Here is a 24,862-nt window from a genome sequence, read left to right on the forward strand (position 1 = left end):
GTCGCCGTTCACCTTTTATGCCATATTTCATGCTCTTGTGACAGCTCTGCAACATGTTCCTAGCAGTATGTTAGAGGATGCATTCCCAGGAGCTAATAAAAAACGCAGAATAGAGTAGATGTGGATAAATAACAACAAGTGTAATTTATGAGGCTCATGTGATGTGACTGCGATTACGATTCCACTCCACTCCTCTATTTAATAGTATGGTTACAGCCAAAGGAAGAAATAATCCAACATTCCTGTTTACATGCTTTACTTTAGGATAGAGAATAAACATTTGGAGTCCAGGAGCATGAAGAAAAGTCAAAGCTGAAGCCTGTCATATATGTTATTAAGAGTGGCAACAATGTCAAAGAGAAATGCCCCGGTTACTTACCAGTAATCTTCATTACTCCGAGTGTAGTCTTCCTCGCCACATGAGTTACATAGTGAGCATAAGCTCCACGACAGAACCCTCCAAAGCAAAAAAAGCCTCCCCCCCCTCCCAACATGGCCGACCAGTCCCACCTGACCGCTATAAGAGGCGGACCAGCCCAACCAACAGCCTGATCTACCAAGCAAACAATGAAGCCGATAGCTTGACAGGGAGGGGGGGAGGGAACTCATGTGGCGAGGAAGACTACACTCGGAGTAATGAAGATTACCGGTAAGTAACCGGGGCATTACCTCCTCGTTAGTCTTCCTCGCCACATGACTTACATAGTGAGCAAATACCCAAGCCAACAAGGCTTCATTGACCACCATAAGAACAGCACCACACGGTGATGCAGAGAAACCAACACAAGGTTGATTCAGAATAATGAAAAGAAAACAGGGATCACAGGAAACCTGAAATCAAGACACAAAGGAAAAGCAGGCCAACCAGGAGCCGCAGCTCCTGCACTCAGAACGGCCCCAGCAAAGTCCCCCGGGACTGACAGTGCCCCATGAACAAGGAGGGGGACGACAGCGTCGACGCCCGACAAATCTCCACAGAGGAGACACCCATGAAGGGGGGCCCAGGACACAGAGCCACTCCCCGTGGCCCGACCCCGGACCCCCGCCGGAATCACCGAACCCAGCGAAGCATAGGAAAGGATGATTGTGTAAGCCAGCGACTCCAGGAGGAATAGAGAGGGCCAGCGGCCCGAACGAACCGGACCGAAAGATACAACCGGCCCTCCCACCGGGAAAGGGAAGACGAGTGCTCAAGAGAGGCCCAAAACAGCACGCCAGACAACCAGCACCGACAAGAGAGGAACCTTGTCGGCAGGGAAAGGCGGCAAAGCCATATATGGAACGCTTCACAAATTTTGCGTGTCATCCCTGCGCAGGGGCCATGCCAATCTTCTCTGTAATGTTCCAAATTCAGTATAGGTGCTGCCGACGCAAGCACCCACCCGAGCCCGGGACACCAGGGAAGGAACCCCGGGAAGGAAACGGGGGACATGCCGGAGGGACAACCTGTCCGGCAATACCCGTAAGAAAGGAGGGGAGCGGAGGCACGACCCCCGCACGCCCATCCGCCCAGCAGCCACCAGGGAAAAACCACCTAAAAAGGCGAGGAACCGCAAAGCCCCCGAGGTCAGGGGCTCAAAGTGCGGACCCTGAAGAGCACGTAGAACGAGAGAGACCCCAAGGGGGAGACAGGTAGCGCGTCCGAGGGCGACGGAGAAACCAACTCCGGAGCCAAGCGAGCCACCAGGGAATCAGCACGAACACCGGACCGCGGAAGGCCCGCAAGGCAGCCCACCGGGCCCACAGGGAAGAAGGGGCCACGCCCAAGGAAAACCCCACAGCCAGGAAACCCAAGACTCGCAAGGGATCAATGGAGGCGGGGTCAGCACCCAGCAGACCGCACCAACGCGAGAAAGAAGCCCAGTGCCGGGCACAGGAAGATAAGGTGGAAGATCTGCGGGAGCCCTGCAGCAAATCGACTACCCCAGAAGAACACCCCCGAGCAAGCAGCGTCACCCGCTCAAGAACCAGGCCTGCCGAAGGAGCCAGGCCAGCAGATAGAGCCGGCGCAACATCGACTCCAGGAGCGGGGGATCCAACCACGGAACGGGAGGAACCGCGAACGGCCAGTAGGCCTGAACCGCCAGCTCGCAAAAGGAGAGGGTACCAGGTGTGGCGGACCCCGCCGGGAACCACCAGGAGCACCCCGGCCCTGCCCAAGCGAATCCAGCAGAGGACCCGTGGTATACGCGGAAACAGGGAAGATGCGTACAGCCGACCGAAAAGGCCAAGCAACTGACAGGGCCACCACCCGGACCCGGGAGGAGAGAGCAGAACCTGGGCAGGAGGGCCGAGTCCCCAGTCACGACCGGAGGCAGACCGAGTTGAGGCACCAGGAGCCGAAACACCACCGGGGTCAGGTGACAAGGCAACGAAGGAAAGATTCGACACCGTCGATCCGCCTCCACATAGCCGGACCCCGGGGGAAAGACAGCCCGAAGGGACAGGACCGGCGACACCTACATCACCAGGTCGACTGCCCCGACCAAGACATGGGGACCCTGAAGCACAGGTGCAAAAGACGGCAGGCCAGGAGGACTGCCAGCAACACCCGAAGCACGAGGAGCTGCGCGACCGCAGGAGATCCCAACGACCCCCAAACGACCCTGCGCCAAAGGACGCCCCCCCCCTGAAAAGAACCAGAGGGAAGTACCGGGCCCAGGCACACGACCCCCGAAGGAGGACAAGCCCGAGACGGGAACCAAAGGGACCACCGCACATAGTGCAGGGAGCCAACGGAGGAGAGACACCGCCTGACGTGACGCCTCACCCACGAAAAAGACGAGGTCGAGAAGTTTAACACGTCCAGACAGGGAACACCAAGACCCCCACCCGGCGAAGAAGATCCACCAGGCGGGCCAGGAGCACAGTCCCCACCCACGGGTCCAGAAAAACCTACAGGCGAAACAAGGGAAGGAGTAGGTACCCTAACCCTTCGACAAGGCGGGATCCACGGAAAGTCCGCAAGACCGGACACCGGCCAGCAAGCCCAAAGAGCCCAAGAACCGTGACAGCAACGTCCCCAGATGAGACGCAATGGAGGCGACAGCCCCCCCCCCTCCAGGGAACCCCCTGGAGTGAGAAGGCTGAAAGCCAGGATCTAGGGGCGAAAAAGGGAGCGGCCGCACCAGCACGAGACCGGGACATGCCGAAAACTCGGGCCCGGAAGCCCTGAACGCACCACGTGAAGGCCGACACCCCGAAATCCGGGTGGAATGTCGAAGGACCCCACCCAAGAGAAGGAGAGACGCCCTCACCCACAGGCGGACGAGGAGACTGAAGGACGGCCGCGGCCAGGGGAGCGGGCCCCAAAAGAAAGGACAGGAGCCAGAACAGGCCCGTCGCAGAAAACACCGTCCCCGCCGATCCGGACGCAGCCAGACCAGACGGCCGAGCCAGCCCCTCGGCCACACCACAACGTCCATCACAACGGACGCAGGCAGAGGAAGGGAGTCCGGAGACATGCGTAGATAACGCACCCAGAGAAACCCCGGGGACAATGCCATAACCTGGAACGAAACACGAATCCACGTGACATCCCAGTACAAGAATAGCGCACAACACACCCGCAAGGGTCTCAAGGCGCTGGCACGAATGATTAAAGCCTACAGCACCCGGTATTCCCAGGCCGTCTCCCATCCAGGTACTAACCAGGCCCGACCCTGCTCAACGTCTGAGATCGGATGAGATCAGGTGCCTTCAGGGTGGTCTGGCCGTAGGCCGCAGTGGCACCCCTCCTGGCTTACCCCGTGAGACGACCCACCCGGACACCCCTAAGGTGGAGGCAAGGCATCCTAAGCATCGTGGGGGCCGGTGTGAAGCCCAGAGATGCAGAATGGGAGTCCACGAGTGGAATAGGCACCGAGGTGAGAAATAACCGGTCCGTGGCACCCCATGAACTGAAGCCCCGCCGAGGCCGGGAACTGACCCCAGATCCCGGGCCAGACCTCCGAAGCAGGGCCGCCGCAATTCACAGAGCCACACTGCACCACTATCCATTTTAGTAAAAGTGCTGCCGAAGCGAGCCCAGCAGGAAAGGGAAGGCCCCGCCGACGGTGACAGAAGAGGGTCCAGGACCCACGCCACCACGAGCGGACCCCCTGACCACACAGCACACCACCCCATCGGGGGAAACACGGGCCCCCAGGACGAAAAAACGGAACAGGCGAAGCGGGGTCCGAACCCACGCCTGTTTGCTTCTGACCGCGCCCCAGGTGCCGGGGGACAAATCCGTGCATCAGCAGAGCTGCCCGAGGACGGCAGCCACTAGCGGGGGACCTTTAGATCTTCAGTCTAACACTCTCCCAACAGAGATATTTCGGCCTGCATTAAACAAGCGGCCGGAGACGCCAATCCCAACACACACCGGAAGGCGAACTCTTAAAAAAACCCATCACCGAATGAAATTTTCCCACCCTGGGAAACTCCACAGTACTGGTAGGAATCGAACCCAAGTCCGTGCGGGCAGACCCCACCAAAGGCATAAGCCTTACCTATGAGCCACAGCACCTCGGTCCCTGGACCCCAAGGGCGTCAGCACCGCTCCGCGTGCCGCCGCGACCTGTTGCCTGTAAGTGTACCCTACAGCCCTGGCCGCTACACAGGCCGCACCTGGCAGAGCGATGCCCCGCCCACAAGAGGCGGGAGGCACCCGTAGCCAACCCCCGCGCTGCAACCAGCCGCGGGACCTAGGGAATCCTATAACTTCCCGCCAGGAGGCGGAAGCGACCAGCGCCGTGACCCGACCCGCAGAGCCCCCGAGGACCCGCCAACCGACGAGGTAGGCCAATTTTAGTATATGTGCTGCCGAAGCGAGCACGCCGAGCCCGCAGTCAGTAGCTAGGATTCGTATTACCGAAGAACATCGGAATATGCAAGCGCCGAAGCGACCCCGTCAGGCGAGGCACGTCACACGCAGGCAGACCTAAGTCACAGGGGCATGGCCGGGAAGCGGGAAAGACTTCGGGGCCACACACTGCGATGCGTTTATGGCAAAAGACTGGAGGTGCCGGGGATTGAACCCGGCGCCTCATACATGCAAAGCATGCGCACTACCACTGAGCTACATCTTCAGTAGATAGGAGTACCAGGGAAACGCGCCGCACCAACGCGTGCAGGGATAAAGTGGAGCCTTAGCGTTTGTAAAGAGTGACTCTAACATCAGAATAGGCATCGGGACGAGAATTATCAGGTCCGTTGTTATTTACCACTGCTAGACAGCGTGAGCCCCAAGGACCCACGCCAGGCGTTTCAAAGGCAACCGGGGCCCCAGCATACACACAGGAGAACCCCCAGCGCCGGACCCAAAGCCCAACTAGTGGCAAGGGCCCTTCAGTAATTACCAGTGGAGAGACACGGGCATGCATAAACACCCCACACCTCCCGGCCGCCCCCCCACTGTAAACCCTTGGCACGCTATAGCAGCACCTAACCGGCCCCACAGGACCGGGGGAAGGAAGAGGGGGGGGATTTTAGGTCTAAGGCACCAGGGACCGCTAGAGCAGGATCCTCAACCCTAAAACCCAAAGGCCAGCTCACGCCGGCCCATCTTACCTGAACAGCGCCTCTGGAGAGAATCGTGCAGAACAAAAAAAACAGGCTGTTGGTTGGGCCGGTCCGCCTCTTATGGAGGTCAGGTGGGACTGGTCGGCCATGTTGGGAGGGGGGGGAGGCTTTTTTTGCTTTGGAGGGTTCTGTCGTGGAGCTTATGCTCACTATGTAAGTCATGTGGCGAGGAAGACTAACGAGGAGGTAATAGTGACTTCCAAATGTTTGTGGAAGATTTGACTAATGTTTCCATAAAAACTAAGCACAGGGTCTGATGATCTGTCTGGATGGGGGCAAACCGCACCCAAGCAGCCTTTGTGGTGCAAGGGGATGGTATCTCCTCGGACCCTCTCTGAAGCACCGGACAGCACGTCACACACCCCCATCAGTCATTAAAAGTTACCGCCCAGACACTGGCAGCAAGCAAGAAGGATTTTCAAAGCAAAACAAGTTTTTGGGGGGAACACTTTGGTTGAGCACTGATGCCATAGGTGTCTGGATTTCAGTAACCCCTAAACATGGTTTTCATGGAAAAATCCCCATCTTATGTGATGACGCTGGCGGGCAGCAAGCGTATTGCAAGCAGTTTGGTCGGCAGGCAGACACCAATGCAACATACAACATACAAATGTCCTTCTGCAACATACTGGAGGGTATTAAAGCAGGGAGGGGACTCCAAGGAGCCGGAAGCTTGCAAGACTCTACCCAAAAGAGTGGCAGCAAACAGCAGTCTTTTGTTGAGGAAAAGGGAGATGAATATAACCAAGTCAGGAATGCATAGTGCAAGAAAGGACACAATTCCAGAAATACAGTTGTTGTTATTATTTTTTTTAAAAAACCTCTTTCAATCACTCATAACAAAGCAGAAATTCAATTGACAGCAATACCGTGAGAGAAGCAGTACTGTACAGGAGATTATATTTATAATGTAAAATATACCGAGACATTGTGACTAGAACAATGAGACACAATACAAAAGCGAATAATGGACTAACTTATTAAAGTGAACGTGGTAAAAAAAAGCCAAGAATGAAAAGGATAAGCCTCCTACAAGAGAAAGGCATCAGATATTTTCAGGTCTGCCTACAAACATCTAAAGTTTCCAATTCTTCAAAAAAGAAACATTAAATACAGAAAGAGAGTCAGCCCCTTGAGCCACTGGCCTTCATGTGTTTTTCATTATTTGTCATTATCTGGACGGGCTGTCCATCAAGGTCATACTATTCCCATTAGGTTTTGTTAAAGAGAATCACATAGTCCTTATTAATGATCTGCCATTTGGCAAGACATTGTGATTTTATTAAAATAATATGCATACTGTACTTAATCCAAGCCAACCATCCACAGATGTAATTGTGGCATTCACATTTGACTTCTGCCCACTAAAGCATAGAGCAACTGGCTAACTTCACTGTTAGTGACTGCACCCTGTCCTTTTCAAAAGGAGAACATTCACACACAAAGTAGATTATTTCTGTGGCAGGACTACTACAGCAATGTGTGCTTTTTCAAACCAAAATATATTTCTGCTTTTAGCTAACTTTTTTGGCATTGCCTTTAACAATAGTCACATCTAAGATTGTTTTGTTTCTAGCTCTTATCATAAAAAATGCCTTCATGCAGTAGCTGTCCAACAAACCTTTGATCACACCTTATATTTATGAACAGTCAGATCCAGTGAGAACTAACAGCATGATTTTCAGTTTACATTGATGCACATGTAGGACCTGACATTTCACAAACAATAGAGGTTCTGGTCTAGATCCCATTGTTAGATCAGTTTCTATAGCTTCATGTTTAGAAAAGTAAACCTGAATTCACAAACAAAAAGCTCAAATATATGTCTGAGAGAGTTAATAGTGCTACAGGCATGGGACTGAATACATAATTGGCTAAAGTCTAGAAAGCCGTTGGGAAATGTATGACCACACCTTCAAAACACTTTTCCCGGGCGTTTTGTATTTTATAATACCTTTGGTTTCTATCAGTCACTTTTAGTTTCAATCTCCTTATAGATGTTAAAATATTGTACCTGGCTCACAGGTGCCTGTCCAACCACAGCCTCATAAGGTGGCGGGAGCTCTGATGGATAGATCATTCCCGGGCTGTTGATGGCCACCTCGTATAAAGCGCTGAACGGCGAATGCAGAAAGTCCAAATGAAGCCCCCTAAGGAGGAGATATACATGTAATTACTGGTAAAACTTGCATTAAAACAATTGACAATGATTTCCTTAACTCCCAAATCTTTTATTTAAAAAATGTTAAGACTCACACTTAAGTAGCCTTCACTGATCGTCCTAGACATATATACATACATGGTGTCTAGCCAAGTAACTTTGTAAACATACATTATATAAGCAAATTCTAACATCTTGCACATGAAAATATCAAAACGCTATAATCATACAAAGAGTAGGGGGTCATGGGTCCGCAAAGCAATCATCAATAACATTAGCAGCCATTTTCTATTTTGGCTCCAAGTCTGTCTCAGATACCTGTATCGCTGGGACCCCTCTCCTGGATACGGGCCATTAGCCCAGAATGTCCACCAGGTGGTCTTAGATTTTATGGATGAAGTGCTCTCATCCAGCTTGGAGGCTGGCAAGGATTAGGCTTCAGTCCTGGTCACAGGCAGAAGTCTTGCAGAGGTTACCCGCCTAGAACAGCCCGACTGGATGCTTAACAGTTGATAATTCTGGGTCCTCATGTTCCTCTCTTATTACTCCATTTCCAAACACCAAATGTGATTTAGGGTTCAGTCTTTGAGGCTTATGCTGTGGCTCTGTTTCCTTGAAGTGCCCTCTCCTCTGCCCTGCCCATCCTTCAAAAAGCAGTCTGTCACATCAGGAGTGACCCCAAGTCTGATAGCACCAAGGCACAGCCCATGGGAGTGACTAGAGGTTAACCCCGGTATGCTAGCCACGGTGATATGTGTATCAATAGGCTACCCCCGTGCATGAGCCCAACTCTTTATGATTCATTTATCAGCCCCAACTATTTCCGGAGATGTGCCTAGGTCCCTCTCCAGTGACCTCTCTCTAAATCAAAGAGTACCATTTTAAGTATACTGAAGAGCATGGCTTTCTCTTCTACCTTTGTGTCCCACCCAGCTCACAGGAAGGCAGTTGTTGGAAAATAGAGCTAAAATGCATGTGCTCTCTCCTCTAAACATGGTATAATTGATTGACACCTATTTGAGCCTGTACTTCAAATACTACTAGTGGGCCTGCAGCACTAATTGTTCCACCCACAGAGGTAGCCTTTCAAAACTTGTCTCAGGCATGCCACTGCAGTGCATGTGTGTACAGTGCACTACCACTTCCACTTGGCACTTGCCTCTACTACCTGCCAACCCTCAAACTCCCCTTTTTAGGTCAAGCATTCAAGACCTCTTGTATATACCTAAGTACATACTTATTATATACTTACATGTGTATGTACTTGTGGGCTCTGGCTCTGGAGCTCGGCCTAGGACTTGTCAGCCAAACTCACCAAGGCAGGCCAGGCAAGAAACCTGAGGAGCACCAACAACCTACTTCTCATACCCCCAAAGAGACATAAATAAATAGCCCTGGCTCGCTCCGTCTTGGGCAATGCCCCCAAAATCTGGAACTCCCTACCAGCAGATCTCAGAACCAACCCCTACTTCATGACCCCCAAGAGACAACTAAAGGATCTCCTACACGATCTGCACCTTTAAACCCTCCAGACAACAGCTGTCTGTTTTTTTTAGTTTTGTCTGTCGGTTTTCCTTATTGCTTAGTTTTGTCTGTCGGTTTTCCTTATTGCCTGTTTACATGATGTAAAGCACTCTGATACCCACGGGTCCTGCCAACGCTATATAAAAGTCTCTCAATAAAAAGAAATCAATAAAATAAATACCTCCTTGAACCAATTATGACCGCGGGGGTGTCATCCCCCAGGACCTTGCATACTGTTTAAAGGGAAGAGGGCTCCACTCCCTGAATTGATCATGGTCCTGAGGAACCTATCCCCTGGGACCCAGCATAATGTTCAAAGGAGAGGGGTCACATGGTCTCTCTACCGAGCAAATCACGTTCCCGGGACCCAGCATAATGTTCAAATGGGAGTGCAGGGAAGGGGGGAACGCAGCATCCATCTCCAAGCCGATCACAGCCCAAGGACCCTATCCTCGGGGCCACACATAATATTCAAAGGTGGCAATCAGCCCCCTCCATGAGCCAATCATGGCCCTAGGGACCCCATCACCTGGAGCATGGCTTAAATATTAAAGGGAAGATGTGCCACAGCCCCCACACCGAATCCCATATGGACCCAGGGACACTATCCCTCTTTGGTGGCTCCAGTGTGGTGTCCTGAGGATCCCACTCTGGGACACAGTTTCCCTGCCCACAAAAGCATGTATTGCTCCCAACAAATGGGAGCTCCAAAAAATGCTCCAGCCGCGTTGTAGCAGAAATTTTTCTTGCCGGAGAGAAACTCAGATTGCTCCAGCCTGCAGAGAGCAGTGAAAAAGTAAAGGCTCTAGGCCGTTTGCCCCTCCGCTTAAAATAAAAGGTTTCAGGGATGGGGTACCCGGGGCACCTAGAGAGTCAGGGAGAGAGGGTCATGTGCTCCTATCCCATTATTAAATGGATATACTGCACACTGAGCTGGGGTCTCTGGGACCTGTAAACGCTCTAGGAGAGGGGCTTCATGCCCCCATCCCCAATAATTATAAAAAACTGTGTCCCAGGTGGGCATTGGGATATCAAAAATTGTAAATAAACAAAATAGTTTTTATAACTGAGCATCAGGTGTCACTCACTTATAATTCACTACTCCTTGTAGGAGCAAACCATACAGCCCTGCGAGGGTTGTTTAAACTTTTCTGGTATTTTAGCTTGGCAATGTCCCTAGAAGGGGCAGGGCACCAGTAATCTTTTTTTTATGTTGAGGGGGTAGGGCCTGCAGCCAGTGCAGCCGCCCCCCAAGCAAAAAAAAAAAACTAAGGCGCCGATTACGATGGCGGGCGGACTTGAGTCTGCCCGCCATCGTAGCGGGGACTCGGACTGCCGACTTGTAAGGTGGCAGCGGTTCCGCAACCCCGATCACGATGCAACCACCACCGTGGCAGTCGCATCGCCCGTACTTTGCATTGTGGCGGGGATACGTGCTACATCCCCTGCCACAATGCAAATACGAGGCACTTGCATATCCCTGCACTACATGCCAGGCACCATGCAGTGCCTGCCACATGGTGCAGGGATATGTAGGGGGAACCATAGGTGCCCCCCACTACACTTGCCAGAGGTCTGGGGATGAAGGGGGGCCCGCTATGGGCCCCTGAATCGATTTCCGCCTTTCTATCATGGCGGGTTGCCTGTCGCAGGAAGGGATATCATAATCCCTACGGCGATGTCTGCAACGCACCGCCGCAATGTTAGTCTATAGTATAGTTCTGCAAGGTGGTCGGAAAAGGACCGCCTTGCTGACCCGTGGCGGCCGGTCATTGCGACCGCCATGCTGCCGCATCGATTCCCCCGCCATCGTAATGCGGCAGAGGGTAAATGGCCGCTCGATGGCGGAGGGACCACCACCACACAGCTGGCGGTGGCGGACCCTCCACCATCCTCATGAGCCCCTAAGACTCCTAGGGCAAGAGCCTCTTTTGGTTGTTATTATGACTGAAAATTGTGTGCTGAAAAATGTTAAAAGAGAGAAAGAGAGGATAGGACTCCTTTTTCTATGTTTTGCCCAAAATACAATAACAAAAAGTATGTTAAGAGAACTTTTGATTTATTTAATTAAAACGTTAATAAACGTTTTTATAATAATCGATTTTATTAAATATTATATTGTGTAAATTACTGAAATATCCATTAGATTAAAAATATTGCTGTTTTTAGGGGAGCAATGATAGACCTGTTTTTAGATCTTGATATGCTCATCCCTAGGCCAGCCATGTAGGGTTAGCTGCCTGTGAGGTTGAGACTTGATGCTGTGTGTGGCATGGGGATAGTGTTATGTAATATAATAAGATATTGCTTTACATTAAAAACCTTAGAAATGCACTGAAAAAAACAAAGGTTAAATTGATGTTATAGTTAACATTTAATCTATATTAACAAAAACCTTATCAAGTCACAAAAAAACTATGGGTAAAGTACCATTATAGTTAGGTCAAAATTTCAGTGACAACATAATGTTTTAAACTAAAGAACACAGAAATTCACCAGTTATAGTCATATGTAGTAACTATAAATTGTGGTCTAGAGAAACTATAACTCGCTTCCTCACCATGCACTATTAAGTACCTCAGATATTACATCACCTGTTATATGATCTTTGACAAATTTAATAACATGAGTGCAACCTCTGCAAAGACATCATTGATGACAAGGTGCATCGTGGAGGCATGAGTTATAATGCCTCATTTTTCTCACTTTTAACCCAACATTTTCACCTACCTATAATGTCACTTTAACCTTTGTTTTTTTCAGTAAATATATATATACAACTTAAATATACCTACCATATGTGGTAAAGGCATGTGTGACAAAGGCTACAAAGAAATTGCATGTGTTGTAAAGACATAAATTCTGCTGCAGTTGGGAGGCAACTGACAGATTGTGACTAGTGCTGATAGTTCACATATCAGTCTCTATGCCAGAAGTTTTACTGACATGGATGAGAAAGCTAAGACCTTAATGTATATTTAAAAAAGCTTAGAAATTCAATGAAAAAACTATGGTTAAAATGATTTTATTGTTCAGTGCTGGACTGAGACAGAAGCAAACAATAAAAAAGCCAGAACCACTGAAATATACCATTTATATTTTAGTGAACCAACTATAACTTGCACCCCATCATGCACTGCTCATGACCTCATGTATTACATCATTTATGACATTTTCTCTTTCTTTCAGTACTGCTAAAACACTTTTATAATGGCAGTGCTCCCCTTAGACTGTAAATCAGCTCCTCAATAACAAGCCTGTCCTTGATGTAAGCATCTACTAATTAATCTTCCTCAGTGTGTGAAAATAAACAGTCAGCAAAAAGTTACACTGTCCCAGATTCCACTTTATTTTCTTTCTTTATATAAGTGTTGCTAACATACTGTATAATGTCAAGTTACTATCAAAGAAAAGCTAATTTCCTCACAATGTGCTTTGCATTTGAATGATGATTTATAATAATACACATTGTTGTTTTAAACACATTCTAAATATTAGCACATTTTTCCCCTAGAAAAACTAATACTGGTCAAAACATTGACAGGCATATTTGCAGTTACAGGCAAAAAATGACTACAAATATATAATGTTCAAATGCTATTAAAATCAATTAATAAATCAGGTATATAGCAAAATATGTAAAAAGTAACATGTTTAATATGGTCCTATATTCTGGGGTTCAGGTGAAATGTATAAACCACTTGGCTTTAGGCCTTGCGGCTTGTAAATGTCACCAGAACGGAACCCCTTGATGGCATTATAAACTCATTATATACACCAACCTGTTATATATTCTGTCTCATTACCCAATGGCGGTCGCCACCGGGTAGTTATAGTTAGAATAGCTTTTCCATAGAAAAGCTGTTTTTTGTTTTGCTGATAACTTTTGCACCATTTGACGAATCTTCACGAAACATTTTTTTTAAAGCACATTCACCTCAGCCCCTTACTGGAAAGTTTCGGTATGATCTGTCAAGCGGGGGCCGAGAAAGAGGGGATCAAAAAAGCAAATTTCCCCTGCACTTTCCATAGACGTCTTTAGGCAGTGGTACCGCACAAACTGCTGAATGGAATTATGCCTAATTTGGCAGGAAGCTAGATCCTGGTACACAGATTGAACTTTCTCAGATTTGGTGTAAATCCGTTCAGTAGTAATTGAGAAATGAAGGGTTACAAATAATTGTCTCCCTGGACTGGTGGATTCGAGGGACTGTTCTGGGAGTCCTTTGAACACAATTGTAAAAAATAGAGCATTTTAATTGGCAATGTGAGATATTTTACCATGAGCCACTTTGCTCGGGGGAATCAGAGTCCCAAGGGTGTGAGCGCTCTGACTGGCTGTTAGCAACAAGCGAAAAAAGTATGTATGTATATGGAGAGGGCCATCAGTAGGGCCCTCCATCCCAAGCTCAATTTTGGGATCCAGGGGCCCGATCCCCCGAGGTGGGAATATTTAAGAAGATGGGGGGGGGGCATTGTTTTATTAAGGGGAGGGGCATGTGCCCCCCATTAAAAGAGCCATTATAGGCCCCACAGAGTTAATCCCAGAGATCAAATGTGCAGTAAAGGGGAGGGGGCTAAGCAGCCTGCCTCCCAAGCCTTCAAAAGCCCTGGCCTCTATCCCCCAGGATCGTGACAGTAATTAAAAGTGGAGGGAGGCTACTTGGCTACTTGGGGCTGACAAAGGAATCATAAAGATTGGCGAGACTGAGAGTGCCCTAGATTAACCATTTGATGCACATATATGTTACTGACATCCAGGTGTGGACTCTAGTCCCTCCTATGGCCTGTGTTGTGGGACTATCAGCTTTGTAACATAACATAACATAACATGTGTATTTGTAAAGCGCACGTTCACCCAGCGGTTTCTTGGCACTGAATAACAGATGTTTATTGTTACCCAACTCAATGGTACTCATTTTATCGACCTCAGATGGATGAAAGGCTGAGTGGACCCGCCGGGATTTGAACCTGTGACCATGAGGTCGAACACAGGCCCCTGCAGTGGACGCATTAGTCCACTGAGCCACCAGACCCGGCAGTGACACTCCTGCTGTGACAAACAACTTTTAAAGAGAAAGACAAAGACAAAGAGGAGAAGTGTGTATTTTAAAGGAATCAGAAACCCAACATAAAACTTCCCAGACCCTTAATCACATTTGGCTTCTGAAAATGGACTATAACAAGAAGAGGTTGAGACCACAAAATGTATCATCTGCCAAGTAGTCAAATGTACTCTGTGAGAAAGGAAGGCCGGCAAGACTTCTGCATGTGACCAGGACTGTGGGCCAAGGCATGTCAGTCCCCCTTCTGGTTGAGGGAACATCGGCAAGGGAAACAAAAATCACCTGCTCTGGAGCCTGGAGGTCCTGCATCTGCCTGCTACTAGCCAAAACCAGTATGCCCTGTGAGGAAGTGGAGAGCACTGGAGTGAGCGAGGGCCAATGTGGAGCCCCGTAAAGTGGACTCCTTGTGCGAGGTGTGAGGAGACAGCCGCTCCACCAATCAGGTCATTACCCATGTGCAGAGTCAAGTTGGAGACCCCTCTATGCCAGGAGAGTACAGTCTTGAAGATAACCATTAGCAAAGTGTTGTGCAGGGAGAGTAAAGCCTCTGTGGCACTATTGCAGTGACCCCATATTCAAATAGAGGAAACAGTGGAAGATACAGCTGGGTAATGAGGGCCAAAACCTGTGCAGAACCATAGCGCTGACCCCGTAGGCCAAGAGGGGCCACTGTGATAAGGACTGCCTTGTGGTGAGGGACAGCGACTTAGTTGGTAGTGTTGAGAAAAACCTGTATGCCAGAAGAGTGCTGTGAGGATAGGGCCACCGCCCGAGACTTGTAAAGTCTTGTGACCTGTAGGTCACAATAAATCAATGATTGCACTGACCTGTTCCTGTGAATTGAGGATGACACCTAGGGTGCATTGCCACATCACAAGGATCCAGATTGGGAGTAATGGGATACAACCTTCCCTCTCCCCGTTGGGGAGCACAGAACTTACCGGACAGACGCAGCACCAAAGAACCTCTGATTGTTGCTAGAGCAGACTACTAAAACTCCAAGGAGAGCCTGCACTTGCCTTGTGCCCCCGTCTCCCCCCCCCCCGCTTGCAGCTGGCTTACTAACCAGGACTGTAGCCTTGCAGGTGCCTGCAGATGGGGGCACCGTTAGAAACGTAATCAAAGGGAAGACTAGGGCTTAGCAAGTGGGTGCACTTGCCAAGTCATCAAGGCAGTACAAACTGCGTGCAGACAATGCAGTGGCAGGTCTGAGATAACTTAAAAGGGCTACTTCTATGGGTGGCACAATCAGTGCTGCAGGCCCACCAGTAGCATTTGATTTACAGGCCCTGGCATTCTCAGTGCACTGTAATAGGGACTTACCAGTAAATCAAATAAGCCAATCATGGAAACACCAATCCATAAACACAATTTACATGGAGAGCGTATGCACTTTAGCACTGATTAGCAGTGGTAAACTGCCCAGAACCTTAAAGCCAACAAAAACAGGGTCAAAAACAGGAGGCCCAAAAACAAAATGTCTTGGGGTAAACCTGCTGAAAAAGGCAGGTCTAACAGGCCCCACTGAGAAGCTGCAAGCGTCCTCGATGCTGAAGCAGGAAAGACTGGTTACAAGCCTGCTGGGCCACGGAGGACTTACTGCTAGGAGCGCTGTGACACCAAGAGACTTTTCACTATTTTCTATGAGTCGGAGTAGACTCTTGAGTTAAGACCTACAAATGAGCATTCCCTTGATGTGGCTGCCAGGGAATCTGGAATAATCCTGACAACATTACAAAAAGTAGGTGGGACAGAGATTTTCCAGTAAAACACTAAAACCCCAAGCTAAAGGGGAAATGTGTTATTATTGATAAATGTCACAAACTTTTTTTGAGTGCAAAGAGTTAGAAATGAAATACTTCTTTTTATTATAAAAATAAATATTTGACTGATCATTGTCAGTCAGTCAGTCAGAATACTTTATTTCGATAAATCAATATCATAAAAAGACAATAGTACTATACAAAGCTTACATGAAAAATACATTAAGTTAATTATACACACTAAAAACAGAGTATTAATTATACACAGTAAAAACAAAATATCGAGCCCTTTAAAAATTTCCATAACAATTCATAAAATTAAGTCATGATAAAAAAGGTAGAAAACACCATTCAATATAGTTACCCTAACTACCATTATTCATAGTGCAAACATTATACTGAATTTCATCCCTATTCATTTCAATACATTTAAGGGCTATCAGTCATATTCTTGTTCCTAGTCCTAACAGCACCCACTAAGAAACTAGCAACATGGAAGATGATCCTAGGGGTCTGTAATAATTGCAAATACAAAAGGGCTGGCTTAACCTGCAAAATCCCAGCCTCCTTTAAAATGGCAACCAACAATTTCAACCTTAATTCCGTATAATGACCGCAGAACATCAGAAAGTGCATTGTGTTCAGGATGGAAAAGTTATCACAAGAACACGGCATTGCATTTTCAGGGGTACTCCAATTAGGGAAATAACCAAGGTTCAAATGAATCATATTAAAACGGAATTGGGTTAAAAGAAAACTATTATATGGGCGATTCACTATGTTAAGATAGATTTCAGGTCCTTGTTGGCCGGATATAATGAGGTTATTCCTCACAGTGTTTTTTTTTAATTCCAATTGTTCTCTCTCTCGGCTTAGCATTTGTCCCATTGCACTCTTAATTAGAGCAATGTCCTTTGGTGTTATTGACTCTGGTGAGGAAAAAAGCTCTGGTCTTCCTAGCTTAACAAAACTGTTTTTAATATATGTAAGCCACTGAATCTTATTATTGTTATCTAAATGGAGACAATCTTTCAGGATAATATGATTCAGGGGGATTTCCTGATTTAGCCAGGTCTTCATCCAAGATATTAAAGGAGCCATTTTTATCATATCTGAGATAAAGCCTACCCCAAGTTCAGTATGGATAGTATATGAGGGAGTAGACTGTGGCACTGAAAGGACAGATCTCAAAAATTTGTTTTCAGTAATCTGTAAACAATCCCGGGAACTATATCCCCAAATTGAGCTACCGTATGTGGCCACTGCGAGGCATTTTGCTTTGTAAATTTTCATTAATGCTACTATAGGCCTAGCCCCCAATTTTTTAGAGAAACCCATGAGAGCGGAGGTAGTTCTTGCGAGGGAGATGTTTCTGTTTTTTAACTGCGGTCCCCAGTTCCCGCTCTCATCAAAAGTAATCCCCAGACAGGGGAATGTGGGTACTCTACAAAGTTCTTCTTTACTGCAAAAAAAAGTTTTAGAGTACTTCTTCCTAGAGCACCTTCCCATAATCATAATCTGGGACTTCTTTGCATTTATCTTAAGGTCCAGGGAACCCATAAGGTTCCCGAAAACATCCAGGAGCCATTGTAATCCAACCCCGGTTCGCGAAAGAAGGACAGCGTCATCCGCGTAGAGGAGAACTGGGATACCAAGTTCTCCTATACGCGGGATGTCAAGGGTGGCCTCCTTGAGTGCAGGTTCCAGAGCATTCATGTATATCGTAAAAAGAAGGGGAGCCAGGATACACCCTTGCCTGACCCCCCTTTCTGAGTTAAAATGGCTAGAGCAGCGGCCCTCCGAAGTGACCCTGACGGAAGCTAATAAGCCAGAATGTAGGTCCGCCAGAAGGTTAACTAAAGCCCTATCAAGACCCATATTGAGTAAAATTTTCCACAGCTTTGACCGGTTTACAAAGTCAAAAGCTGTCGAGAGGTCCATGAACCCCAGGTACATGGACCCCTCCTTTGCCTTGGTATATTTATCCAGTAGCAGTTGCAAATTAAGACATTGGTCTAGTGTACTCCTTTTTTGGTCTAAACCCATATTGCACATTGGACAGAACCCCTCTATCATTCACCCATTCATTTAATTTAAACAAGATGACCCGTCCCAGAATTTTGACCGATGAGTCAATTAAGGAAATGGATCTGTAACAAGAGGGGTCCTGCCTGTCTCCCTTCTTGAAGACAGGAATGATGATCGATTTTTTCCACGAGGCCGGTATGTTATTATGGTTTAAAACATTAAAAACATTACACAAGATCTTCAAACATAATTTTGGCGTGCATTTGAAGACATCTGCTGGGACCCCGTCAGGGCCAGGAGCCTTGTTTTTTAGGGTCAGTTCAATCGCTCTTTCCACTTCTGAGACCTCGAAGGTTACATTAGAACCCTCGGTGCTAAGAGGGATGACACCCATTTGTGTTTCACTGCTAGGGTCAGAATATATTTTGCCAAAGTGTTTTATCCAGACCTCATTTGGGATGTTAGCCTCAAGTGGGGAGTTCTCCTCATCCGAGAATAACGGTTGGTTTACAATTTTCCAAAACAGCCCACTATTTTTTAAGGTATCTGGGGCAAGTAATTGAGCCCAGGCGTCATCTTTCAGCTCGTTTTTCCTATCTAGGATAGCTTTCTTGTACGCAGATCTTAAGCTAGCTATTTGAGCTCAGTCTTTTGGGGTGGCCTTCAAGGCCCTAAGTAGATCACCATGTGCCCTAGAACATATTTTGTTACACCATCTCTTGCCATAATGCGTCTTCTGTCTTGAACCAACAAGTAAACTTTGGTTAATTTCTCTACAGATGTTATCAAAAGCAATGACCACGTCTATGTTTTAAGCCTGATTCGCTAGGCATACGGCCACCTTGTCCTCAACTTTATCCAGTACCTTTAACAAGATAGTTTCAGGGACTAAATTTGACCATTTTATCCTACGTCCTTGATCTTTAACGATCACATTTAAGCCACCCTTATGTATCACCGATTTCATGGATAATAAGTCCGTAGACATTATTTCCATGAACACCGGATTGTGGTCACTGAAGACCGAAACCTCAGTTTTATATATTAAAACTTTGCACAACAAAAAAGAGGACATAAAAATATAATCAGTGATAGTACTATCATCTATTCCTTTAAATGTAGGGGACCTACATCCACCTACCCCGCAACCCGACTCGTAAAGGTTCCATCTAGCCAGGAAGTTTTCTAGGGCCTCCCCCGTTTAGAAAGTTCGAGGTGCATGGGTTAAGAGTATGGGGAGCCTTCTTCTTCTAGACTGGCACACGGTAGGTTGCAGGGGTGAATATTAAAATCCCCAAGGAATATTATTTCAAAAGTATTCACATTTACGCTATAGACTGTTAGAAATTTCTCCAATACATCCAAGTTATAACTGGTGCACTCATTAGCGCTTGAATGATAAAAGTTAATAAATAAAATCTTAGTCTTATCAGGGATGGATAGTTCCACAATTAAACAATTCTCGCATCCTGAATTACGGTAATCAGACAAAATATCAAAAAAAAAATATCGGAAAGACAAAATATCGAAGTAAAAATATCGAAGGTCAAAAATATAGGGAAGCAAAAATATCGGATACAAAAATATCGGAATAGGTAAGTATTCAAAAATATCGAAAAAACAAATATTGTGTGACAAAATATCGTAAAAAAAAAATATTGTGTAGTAATGGAAATAATCTATAGTATAGGAAAAAGTAAAATAATTGTATATAAAATGTATTAAAAAAGGTGTTTTATTATAAATAAAACAATTATAAATAAATGATTTAAAAAACATATCTAGGTTTAGGAGCGGGTTATTGGGTTTATAGGGGATAAGGGTGGGAAGTAATTTATTAATAATTAATTAATATATGTCATTAAATAATACTAAATTATACCTAATTGTGAATTATTTATAATTAATTAGTTAATTAATTAAGATCATATAGTCTAAATTATTAATTACTAATTAATTGGTAATTAATTAATATTAATTAAGAAATCAGAATTATATACTTAAATAATTTAATGTAGATACATGTTTATTTTGTATTTATAAATTTATAAAAAAAAAAATTTTTTTTAAAACTATTCAAGGTTTAGGAGCGGGTTATTGGGTTTATAGGGGATAAGGGTGGGAAGTAATTTAATAATTAATTAATTAAATAATAAATGTTATAAAATATTCCAATATGATACCTAATTGGTAATTATTTATAATTAAGATTATACAGTCCAAATTATTAATTACTAATTAATTGGCATTTAATTAATTTTAAATAATAATTTATAATAATGTACTTAATTATTTTTACAGATATACATTTTTGTTTAGGATTTTAACAATGTAGTAAAAAAATGTGTTATTAAAACATTTCATGGTTTATGAGCGGGTTATTGGGTTTATAGGGGATAAGTGTGGGAAGTAATTTTAAAATAAATATATAAATAATATATGTTAAGCTATATTCTTAAATTATACATAATTGGGATATAAATAAATTTAATTAATGAATTTATTAAGAACACATAGTCTATATTATGAATAACAAATAATTGGCAATTAAATGATAATAATTAGTTTATTATAATAATTACTTTAATTAATTTTACATATATTAAGTTTTGGCTTATTTTTAATTTTATTTCAAAGAAATTTTTTACATTAATATATAGGTTTAGGAGTTGTTTTTGGTGTTTATAGGGGATAAAGGTGTGAAGTAATGTCATAATAATTAATTTATTATTAAATGTTTAGGTATATTTCTATATTTTAGTTAATTGGTAATTAATGTGAACTAATTTATTAATGAATGAAGATCATATACTACATATAATTATTTACTGATCAATTGTTTTTAGGTTAAGGGGTATTAGTTGGGTTCAGGGTCAGTTTTCAGTTTTTGGTTAAAGGGGTATTTGTAGTGTTCAGGGTCAGTTTTCAGTTTTTGGTTAAAGGGGTATTTGTTGGGTTCAGGGTCAGTTTTCAGTTTTTGGGTAAAGGGGTAGTTTGTTGGGTTCAGGGTCAGTTTTCAGTTTTTGGTTAAAGGGGTATTTGTTGGGGTCAGGGTCAGTTTTCAGTTTTTGGGTAAAGGGGTAGTTTGTTGGGTTCAGGGTCAGTTTTCAGTTTTTGGGTAAAGGGGTATTTTTTGGGTTCAGGGTCAGTTTTTAGTTTTTTGGTAAAGGGCTGTTTGTTGGGTTCAGGGTCAGTTTTTAGTTTTTGGGTAAAGGGGTATTTGTTGGGTTCTGGGTCAGTTTTCAGTTTTTGGATAAAGGGGTTTTTGTTGGGTTCAGGGTCAGTTTTCAGTTTTTGGGTAAAGGGGTATTTGTTGGGTTCTGGGTCAGTTTTCAGTTTTTGGATAAAGGGGTTTTTGTTGGGTTCAGGGTCAGTTTTCAGTTTTTGGGTAAAGGGGTATTTGTTGGGTTCTGGGTCAGTTTTCAGTTTTTGGGTAAAGGGGTATTTGTTGAGTTAAGGGTCAGTTTTCAGTTTTTGGGTAAAGGGGTATTTGTTGGGTTCTTGGTCAGTTTTCAGTTTTTGGGTAAAGGGGTATTGGTTGAGTTAAGGGTCAGTTTTTAGTTTTTGGGTAAAGGGGTATTTGTTGGGTTCAGGGTCAGTTTTTAGTTTTTGGGTAAAGGGGTATTTGTTGTGTTCAGGGTCAGTTTTCAGTTTGTGGGTAAAGGGGTCATTGTTGGGTTCTGGGTCAGTTTTCAGTTTTTAGGTAAAGGTATATTTTTGGGGTTCTGGGTCAGTGTTCTTATTTTGGGTAAAGGAGTATTTGTAGGGTTCAGGGTCAATTTTGAGTTTTTGGTACCTAGTTCTACAGGATAAAAATATCACTATTTTACATTTAATCAAATTATACATATATAACATTACACCAACTCAAATTTACTGTAGAGTACAGTTGGAATAATCTATTCTAATTAATTAGTGTACAGCACATATTAACATTTTATGTAGAATGCAGTAGGAATATTAATTCTTATGTTATTAGTGTGCAACACCTACTCTAATTTAATGTACACTGGATTTGGTATATGAATCATTACATTATTAGAGTACAACATATACTCACATTTAATATACAGTTAAACATTTTTAATAACATTGATACTTTTTATGAAGATAATAATACAAATTATTCATCATGATTTTATAAACTTTTATTTTATTAAAGTTTTCAAAAATAAAATACATTCATAATAACATTTTTTTTCCTTTCTTTTGAAAAATAATTTTAAAAACACACTTAAAAACAAATTTTCACAACCATTATTATTTTTCAAATTTTTTTGATGAAATTAACATTCTTTATTATCTCTTTTACATATTGTTATGTCAGAAAAGAAATATAAATATCACAAATATTTTTCTGTTAAGCTTTTTTCTGCTTCATTTGTGAAGATCAAATTTTTATAATATAAAAAAACTTTTTTTCCACTTTTTTACATTTTTTCATTTTGTGACAATGTACTTACATTTTTTTACATTGTTAACATAAACATTATTGTTTTCATTATATTTAATTATTACATTCATGTACATTTTTGTTTATGATTTCTTTGTAGGATTAAAACATTTTTTTTTAACAATAACAGAAATTAATACTTTTTTTAACACATTTGGTTCTGTATAGATATTATATTTTACACTTGGGACTATTTTATTGCTTTTTGGTGCTTTCTTTTGTAACCGGGTTAGGTCGTTTTGGGTTATTTGGAAAAAGGGCTGATCGCGGTTGGGAGACACTTCACGTCGCTGCAGGTAAGGTTCATTTTATATGTTCTATGTGTATTATTATCATGTTTTTAGACTAGTGACCTTATATTTAGTGTTGTTGAATGTGAGGGAGTTATGTTTTAGATTTAGAAAACAGATATTTACGTATGGTATATACACGTAGTGTTAGTTAGTTAAATAATTATTTATAGAGTTAATTTAAGTCTTTTAGGGTATATCTAACATTAAATCATCAATGTTAATATGTTGGTATGTAATTATTAGCTAATTATTGTGGGTGGGAATGTCTCTTTTCTATGTTTTTTTCATAGGTGTACGCTACATCGGAAGTTCCGTTTTTTTTTTAAGGAAGTGTTTGTTTTTTTCATCCTACACTGATTTACAAACACTTCTTTACATTTTTCGGGTTTTCCGGAGTGATTCTTTCATTTTTTTTTACTTTTTCGGGTTTTTTATGGTAGTTCGATGGCTAAGGACCGTGTGGATTTCTTAATTTTGGAACAGTTGTATTTTAAAAATTTTTTTTGGGTTACTTTTGCACTACCTGGATTACTTTGGTGGTGAAGGTCGTTATTGGATTGACAAGATAATGGGTAAGTCTTTGCTTTCAATTATTTTTGTGGGTGGGTAATGTTATATTTATTATGGAATGGTTTTTAACTTGTTATTTTGTTTTAATGTGTGCATATATTAAAATAATAACATTATATATTGCATACATTAAATACTTTAGAAGCTTACATTACATTTTGTTCCATACTTAGGTGCTACTTTTGGTGTTTTATAACAGTTTCAGATTTATTTACAGTAGTGTTTTGGCTATGATGTTTAGGTATTCTATGCCTTTCGTATTAGGGTAAAGTTTAACTTGTTCTTCCAGGTACTTGTGCATTTGTTTATTTTGCTTGGATGTTTTAGGGACAAGTTCGGTTACAAATTGGTCCATTCTAAATTCTTGATAGCTCTGTTCTTTCTGTAGGCATTTTATGAATTTTTCGAGACTAGGTTTGGTTCTGCCAGTTGATTGGACAAATGCATTGTGCCAACCTTCCACGGCATTGTTAGTTTTTGACTCCCCGTTAAGGGTACTATTGTACACGTTCCACCAGGGAATGAGGAATTTTGGATTTCTTCTGTGGCCAGATCTGTGGAGTCTGCCTACCCAGGTGTCTTCAAAGTAATCGAGAAAAGGAGTTAATCTAGCTTCGTTTTGTTTGTAGAATGGACTGTCTATAATAATGTTGTAATGTTCAGCCACATCTGTTGTACGGACATCGGCAAGTGCAATTAGTTTTTTGATTTGAAAAGCAAATGAAGAATTTGTAGCATATTCGACACTTAGGGTAGTTTTTTGAAGGTGTCGCCATAAACACTGGTTGAAATGATAATAGCAGCCTTGAATGGAGGTATGGGGGTGGATTTTTAGAATAGTTGAGAGCATTGCATGCTCAAAATCAAGAATGATTTTTTCAGGAGAGAAATCATTGGTTTTTTGTTTTATGACATTTAATAATTCCATATATGTAGAATTGTTTTTGTTAGGCAATAGTGCATATAACAAAGGGATGTTGCAGTTGTGGTAGAGGCCATGTATTGTGTATAATTGGAAGAATGGTTTGGGACAGATGTTAAATGTCCCATCCATCATCCAATATTGGCTTTGTTGCAGTTTCACTAAATTCATACTGGTACCAAAAATTATAAGCCTATTCACATTGCTTTCGTTGTCATAAACTATAAATGGTTGTTTATTTAAAGTAATTATTTTGTTTGCAGTAAAATTTATATCCTGATATGTTCTGGGAGATGGTGTTGAAGAAGTTGTAGCTTTTTTGGTTCGTGCAATAGTTCTTTTTAATGATAGGATATTTGGCATTTGGGTTGTGGCTGTTTTGGGAATTTTAGGAATGGCTTCTTTTAAAATTACATTTGTTTGCTTTTGGGTCCGGTACTAGCTTCTTTTATACTTTCCATAGCTGTTCTAACTTCTATTTCTGTAATATTAGGTGGATTATTATGTTCCCTAGTAT

At 43.6% G+C, this 24,862-nt stretch overlaps 1 protein-coding gene and 2 non-coding genes across 3 annotated transcripts in view; all 3 read right to left on the bottom strand.

Annotated features, from left to right (window-relative positions):
• The window catches only part of ENTREP2 (endosomal transmembrane epsin interactor 2), a 1,796,185-nt gene that overhangs the window by 356,097 nt on the left and 1,415,226 nt on the right, over positions 1-24,862 (bottom strand). Inside the window, exon 7 of the mRNA XM_086959018.1 lies at positions 7,580-7,715. Within this exon, the coding sequence (XP_086815144.1) occupies positions 7,580-7,715 (136 nt within the window). The remainder of the gene's footprint in view (positions 1-7,579; positions 7,716-24,862) is intronic.
• Positions 1,271-1,378, bottom strand: LOC147733794 (U6 spliceosomal RNA). Its single transcript, XR_015308804.1, has one exon. It is a non-coding gene; the product is annotated as a U6 spliceosomal RNA (small nuclear RNA).
• On the bottom strand, positions 3,603-3,721 carry LOC147733795 (5S ribosomal RNA). The gene has a single exon (XR_015308959.1). It is a non-coding gene; the product is annotated as a 5S ribosomal RNA (ribosomal RNA).

The sequence above is a fragment of the Lissotriton vulgaris genome, chromosome 2_1, assembly GCF_964263255.1.
Source record: "Lissotriton vulgaris chromosome 2_1, aLisVul1.2, whole genome shotgun sequence".
In the NCBI taxonomy this organism is placed as follows: Eukaryota; Metazoa; Chordata; class Amphibia; order Caudata; family Salamandridae; genus Lissotriton; species Lissotriton vulgaris.